This window comes from Eptatretus burgeri, chromosome 17, assembly GCF_056783735.1.
Source record: "Eptatretus burgeri isolate ZD-2024b chromosome 17, Ebu_testis_v1, whole genome shotgun sequence".
Lineage (NCBI taxonomy): Eukaryota > Metazoa > Chordata > Myxini > Myxiniformes > Myxinidae > Eptatretus > Eptatretus burgeri.
Genome location: NC_140977.1, coordinates 10,587,433 through 10,594,576, shown reverse-complemented (window position 1 = coordinate 10,594,576; position 7,144 = coordinate 10,587,433). Strand labels below are relative to the sequence as shown.

The following is a 7,144-nucleotide window of genomic DNA, read 5'->3' as shown; positions in this document are numbered from 1 at the left end:
GAAGGGGGGGCCATGAGGGTGGGTTGAGGAACTACTCGTCGCCACTAATCCTCGTAGCTGGGTCACTTGATTGTCCTTCGGCTTTCTTAATCTTCAGGGCTACCCATCGCTGGCCCTGCTTATTACTGGCTCTCGTCTCCCTCCTGGTCTCCAAAATGGCTGCATAGTGTCCTGCGTTCACCTTGCGCGTCGTAGACAAGGTTGGGAATGACATGACTTCTTGAATTGCAGGGAAAAGTGGGATTTGTTGGAAAGAAAGAAGGCCGTGACACAGGTGGGGATAAAAGTGGATGTTGCAGGTCATGTTGAAATGTTGGATTTTGGGAAGAGGGTGGGGTGTGTGAGTTGGTGTATGAAAGTAAATCAAACAGGGACGACACAGGAACATGTTTCCACTCTTTGCCAGGCCGGGCACATCTACTGATGGGTTCTACCAACAATGCCGAGAGCTTTACCTCGACCTTGTCCAGGACTATTAGATGTGACGCTGGATCCCTTTGCCACAAAAATATAGCAATGCTCCATTGGCCTCCAAATAAATGCCTCGGACTCGGGTGTGAAAATGGAAGTGCCGATGTCTAACTTTGCATGGCAGGCCGTTATTGTCGCGAACTTGCCTGAATTTCAAGATTGTCATCGATTCGCCTTGTTTGTGGCTTGTCGTGTGTTTCGCAGAAAACTGAAGACACCGCTTCGTCGGCGTCCGCGTCGCCAGTCTCGAGGCCCTCGTCTCATGTATCCTCGACTGCTGGTTCTTTGGAATGCGCTTCTGTCACCCTGGCATCCCAAGTTTCAAAAACCTCACGGCAGAGTCCCCACACCTCAAAAATGAATGAATCTACCGAGTGTACCTTGTTGGAGAGGTGGGTATTGTATTGCTTGCAAACAAGTTGTGTTGTTCTTTATTTTGTCGTTTTTGAAGATGTTGTCCTCAAAGCCTTTTGTTATCCCTGCCACAGAAGGGATATGGAGATTTCTTTCGTTTTTTATTCACCCATGTTTGTTTGTCTGTCGGCTTGGCTGTGAGCACAATATTTCAAAAAGTTGTGCACTAGTTATGACAAAATTCGGTGGACGAGTTGGTTCGGTGACGAGAAAAAGCCGATTAGATTTTGGTTCAGGTCCGGTTGCAGATCCGGCCCTTCGGTGGAATACAAAATGTAAACTGTTCAGTCTGGTGGAGGTATTAGCTCTACTGAGTGCCATTCTAATTACCTCTCACACGCAAAGCGAAAAGCGGGGTGAAGCAATTGGTTCACTGTCTGTCTGTCTGTCTGTCTGTCTCTGTCTGTCACCACAAGCGCCAGTTTATGATCGAGGAACAACTTATTTCAATTTAATGTTATATTTTGAACACGAATCGGAAGACAAATCTACCGTTCTGCAGTACTTTGGCTCTCAATCCGTCCTGATCATGCATGTGCAGCGAGGAGTAAGGTTAAAAAATTTTTTTTTTACTATGTCTGGAATAGTAAAACCAACTGGCATAGCAAAACCAGTCTAAAAAAAAAGTAAAAATCATTCCAAACAGGAAACCAACTCTTTTTAAGGACTTCATAAAGGACACAAACAACAGGCACGAAGAACAAATGCACCGTTTCATCAGGTGGTGTATAAGACACTGACTGCATGAACGGTGGTAAACTTCGGAATATATATAATATTGTTGCGGCCAAGGGTACCGAGACACCAACTCGTCACTCGGGGATGAATCCCCGGTTGTCCTCGGTAGAGCCGGACCTGGGACCACCGCTCACAATTAACATTATGGTACGGTGGGTTGTTTTAGAACCAAGAACGCCACCCAGTCAACGAGTTCCAGTGTCCGCCGTCTAATTGTTCCGTTTAACTTGAGGTCACGTGGTTACCTGAGCGGGGAGCGCGCCGTCGGCAAAGCACCAATGTTATCTGCTTAGATATTAATTAGGGCATCTGAGCGTTTTAACCGCTGGTGCGTGCCGACGATTTTTGGTCAAATCTGTGGTAATTACCTCCCAGTCTATCTCGGTTCGAACAATGCTAGACCAATGGAAGGAAAGGACAAACACGGACAGTTTGGAAATCGACAAATAATTCATTAATAATAAAATAAATAAATAAAAAGAACCTTTTATTTTCTCAGGTAAATAAAGAATGAATTTCAAAGCAAAATCAATCAAAATGCGAGGAAAGAGACAAAGAGCAGATGCTTATCGGGGGTTGACTTACAGCTAAACACAGACAAGGGTACCCAGCAGATCATTCGGGGGGGGGGAGGGGGGGGAATCGTCTCGCTCATCAGAAAGTCGTCCGTGAAGCGAAAACGTCCTGAAATGTGTGTGTGCATGTCACGTCCGTCGCCAGCACCCAGCTTTGCCGTGCACTCTCTCGCGGGGCAGCCTTGAATGCCAGCCTAAGTCTGGAGGGCACCGAGATCGTCCGTCGCGGGTTTAGACCCTGGTGTTGGTGACCGACCCGTGCCTCACTTGTTGGCGTGCCTCACCTCACGCTGCTCACACCCACACGCGCACCACACGCTCGCTTGCCGAAGCACTGGGAAGGACGAATTGACTCGTTGGCGCTGGTCAGACGCCCACACACACACACCACACGCTCACTTGCCCAAGCACTGGAAAGGACGGATTGTTTCGTTGGCGCTGGTCAGACACTCGCTTCTCTCACCCTGTGCTTTTTCCTCTCTCCTTTCGCTTTTTCCTTTTCCTCTTTCGTTTTTTCTCCTCACGCTTTTCGCTCCTCACGCTTTTCGTTCCTCACGCTTTTTGCTCCTCACGCTTTTTGCTCCTCACGCTTTTCGCTCCTCACGCTTTTCGCTCCTCACGCTTTTCTCTTCACACGTTTTCTCCTCAGAACATACCTCTCGCTCGTTTTTATATCTCCGGGCCGTCTCCGCGGGGTGCCACCCGCCCCAACCTCACCCCGCCCCACTGGCGCACGGTTACCATGACGACCTTTGCGCTCCCAAAAAAGGCGGGCGTCGGAGCTCACGAAAGATTGCCGCTGAGGAAGAATGGGGGCGGGCTTCAGAGCTCATGAAAGAAATGTGTGTGAACGTGTCTGTCGTAAAGAAAAAAGTTTCCCATAAGAGAGAGGGGATCTATCCTTTACCCTTCTCAACGCATCATATGTAAGATCCCATTAGACATGGGGATGGGGCTAATCTGAACATCCATTTAAGGAAATAACTGTCTGAGGACCTGGATGTGTCGATGCATTCATCATACCGGATTATGAAATCCGTAACAATATATATATATATATATATATATATATATATATATATATATATATATATATATATATATATATATATATATATATATATTCTCTTTCTTTCTCCAACCTTTAGAACCCTTATTTTATTTCAACTGAATTATATACTTGAACACTGAACAACACAAATCGCCTTATTGGCACATTCAAAACCCAGTTCCGTGTAGCCGTACTTGGACATGTTAAATAAGGCGGTGTATTGACTGCCGGAACACTGCATAAAACGGCGCTAAACTGCCAAAACTTTTTATACGACCTTTAAAATCATTATCTTCAATTGAACTATATACCTGAACACTGCACGGGGTAAGGAGTTCGATGAACTATGTCGTTCCTAAATGCGATATCCATGGTGATGTTTAAAAAAAAAAAAAAAAAACATTTGTAGTAACTCACCGAAATGCAGGTTGAACTACATTTTATCGATTATTTTTTTCTTCTTCTTCTCCTCTTTTGTATGTGGCACAAGGTTATGGGTGGCATCATTTGCTGGTGGTGTTGCTGATGCAGTGCCCTCTGCTGGTTAGGGAAGGGATTTGTAATTTGTTCATTTGTGTGCACAGACATCGAAGAACTTTATCTAAAGCTCCTCCAGTGAAGTGGAAGGGTAATAGTGATGGAAATGAAAATGTATCTGCGGAGGAACGGAACGAAGCACAGCCGACTCCAAAAAAGAAGAAAGGTACTACCTTGTTTGCCTCGCTAGATGTCATCATTTAAATTTTCCCTTTCATTGTTCTTACTCACCGTTGTGCATCTGTGTTGGTCTGTTTATTTAATATTTAAGGAATTTTATTCGTAAGATTTTGTATCCCACTGATAGTAGGCCACACCTACATCTGGACCGGTTTAGCCATCCTTTTTCTAAATCTACTACCACTGAGACTACTGCTTTATTGACCCTATTGTCTTCTTGTGCGGTCCCCTGGACAACGTTTTGGTTGGGCCCGACGTTAAAACCGAAGTGCAGGAATTTGTAATTTGTTCAGGGTGCCGGTGATGATTCCTCTCCTGTTCAAGAAAGCCGCCGTGACATCTTTCACATCCACCAAGTGATGCCGGCAGACAGGACACCCAACTTGGCACCTGTCTCAGGGCCTGCACACACATAGTTCCCTACCTGTGAAACACCAGCCTCTTCCCTCTCTTCAGACCTTGAAAAATCAAATAAATCACAAGCTTGGTCAAACACATGGAATATGTCTTTCAATCCTGATAAATCTCTCTCTCTCTCTCACCATCTCTCTCCCAAAGGACCATCTGGAAACCCTTCCACCCCCCCCCCCCATCTACCTTAACAATCCTCTTGAGGAAGTTCAGTCATTCATACTCCTGGGTCTCACTCTCAGCCAGGATCTTTCTTGGGCAGGCACATTTCAAAGTTGGCCTCCAAAGCCAGCCACCAACTGAGCATCCTCCGTCGTACAAAGTCCTTCCTTGGCACACCTGAACTCCTTTCCACCTACAACACCTTCATCCACAGCTTGACGGAGTACTGCTCTCTTCTCAGGGCTGGCGACCTAGCCTCACATCTTGCTCAGCTTGACGCCGTGGAAAAAGGCCTTTAAGATTCTTGGAATCTCCAGCAATGAAGCTGAGTCTCTGGGTTTAGCACTTTGCCATCGCAGACAGGTGAGTGGTTTCTCTGTGTTCTACCACCACCTTTCTGGTGTTGCACCCTCTGCTATTATTGCACTTTGTCCCCCCCAGCTCTCTGCAGGACTCTCATGGTCCACCATCAACCCACTTCTGGTGAAACTACCTCAATCCAGGATCAATGCTCACCTCCTATGATTTGTTCTTCTTTTTTCCTCACCTGTGGAAACAACTTCCACATTCTCTTTAATCGCATTCTTCCCTCCAGTTCTTCAAACCAACCACTGACCACCATCACAGATCGTCCTCAATCCAAAACCATAACCTTTTTCTCCCCTTGTTAACCTACCCCCCCCCCACCTCCCACCCAAGTCCATATTGTCTTCCCGAACATAATCTCCTACCCCCATTCCTCCCCAAACCCATTGTTTGTTTGCCTTCCTCCATCTTGGTCTTTGATCCTACTGTTGGTATTTCTCCCCCCACCCCCACCCTTCCTCTCTGCTGTTCCTTTTGTCCTGTTGTATCTTGATCCGTTAATTGTACTTGTTTGAGCCTTGACTCTATTTATAAAAAAAAATGAAAGTTTATAGCGATGTCAGGATTCAAACCCAGGTTGGACTGTTCAGATGTCAGGTCAAGTAAGGTTTTGGAGCATGCGCCAGAGCATCACGTCACTGCACCCACTTTCTGCCGATACTCCAGGGGCCTCCGTCAAGCCATCCACCAGGCAGGCATCCCCCATCGCCATTTCCTTGAAATGCCGTGCGCCTTCTCGCCTCAGTAGTTGTTGCAGTCCTGGCGATCACGCTTCCCTTTCCAGAAAGGGACAAGGCCCTTCTTCCAGTCAGTTCAGATGATGCCTGCGTTGCAGACAGAGCACAGAACTGCATGCAATGACACGAGTACAGCATTTCCACCAGCCTTGAGAAGTTCAGCATGGATGCAACAGATCCCAGGAGCTTTACCCCATTTCAACCGGTTCACCGCAGCCCGTGTTTCCACAAACAAAGGTGGTTCACAATTGATTGGAGGTCAGCAATGGGGATTGTAACACCCCTGACTTCCAACTCAACAGCTGATGGGTCAGTCTGGTACAGCCACTCAAAGTAGCCGGCTCAGCGGGCCTCCACTTTGGATGATTTGGTCAAGAGCCCACCACCCTCTGCTCGAACTGCAGTGCACCGAGGGATGGGCTTGGAGGAACGCAATGCATGAATTCCCCAATAAGTCGGACCAGAATCTCTTGTCTACAGGTGATCGTTTACCCGTTCATATGTTCCTCGCACGTAGACCTCCTTGTCCGCCCCCAGAGCACGTGCAGTTTTAGATCAACTCCCTGAACAGCTCAGCTCTGCCATTAAGCCTGGCCTTGAGATTCTGGTCAATGGCATCCAGTGTCCCTTGGGAGACAAAGTTCTTCTTTGCCTGACGGTTTGTTCCAAGACATCCACCAGCAACATCATGTATGGTCATGTTGAAGGCACTCTACAACTCTCTTGGATTCCTCAAAACGCCAACACACTCGAATCCCCACGAGCTAGCTATCTCGTCCTATAGCTTGACAGCATCCAGCCTCGGCTGGGATGGTGCCATTCTCCTGGTTCTAAGCTGTAACTTCAGAGTTGCTCCAACAAGCCGTTGGTCAGTATTGAGGAACTGAGTACTCCAGTTGACCCTGCAGTTCTGGATCATCCTCCAGCTACCATCAATGAGCACATGGTCAATCTCCTTTGCCACACCACCACCATTGCAATACCAAGTCCAGCGATGAGCCTGTGGGTGCTGAAACCATGAACCAGTCACCCTAAGTCCACGACTTCTTGCAAAGTCAAGGAACCTAGTGCTATTCTGGTTCAGTTCCAGACCCATGGGGACCAACACGCGTCTCATAACCATCCCTATCAGTTCCAGTGGATGCAATGAAATCCTCAAAGACTAGAGGTATTTCGCTGGAGCACTCATCAGGCATGGCATAGAATCCCTCCTTCACAGTGAGATCGCTCGCATCAGTCAGAGTATATACAGAAAGATGTGTGTGCTTACCTCTTGGCGATCGCACCAGCTCATCAATTATTTCATTAAAATGTTTAAGAAGTGTTTATGTCAAGAGTAGCCATGCCTTTGTGGGAAAAGGTGTTGGTAGCTGTGATCGAGCAGTTCAATCAAAGGAAAATGTTTGTACTTATCGGTGCTTTTCCTGTTTTTATCCCCAGACACGGTTCAAAGAGTTCGCAAGAGTGGGTCGCGGCAGAAACTTCGGAAACAATCCAGAAAC

The 7,144-nt window shown here is 47.1% G+C and overlaps 1 protein-coding gene across 4 annotated transcripts in view; it reads left to right on the top strand.

Annotated features, from left to right (window-relative positions):
• Positions 1-7,144, top strand: part of LOC147009290 (telomeric repeat-binding factor 2-like) — a 40,255-nt gene that overhangs the window by 19,518 nt on the left and 13,593 nt on the right. For all 4 annotated transcript variants that reach the window (XM_085861904.1, XM_085861903.1, XM_085861902.1 and 1 more), the window contains 3 exons: positions 676-863; positions 3,834-3,952; positions 7,083-7,144. In XM_085861904.1, coding sequence (XP_085718030.1) covers positions 676-863; positions 3,834-3,952; positions 7,083-7,144 — 369 coding nt within the window. The remainder of the gene's footprint in view (positions 1-675; positions 864-3,833; positions 3,953-7,082) is intronic.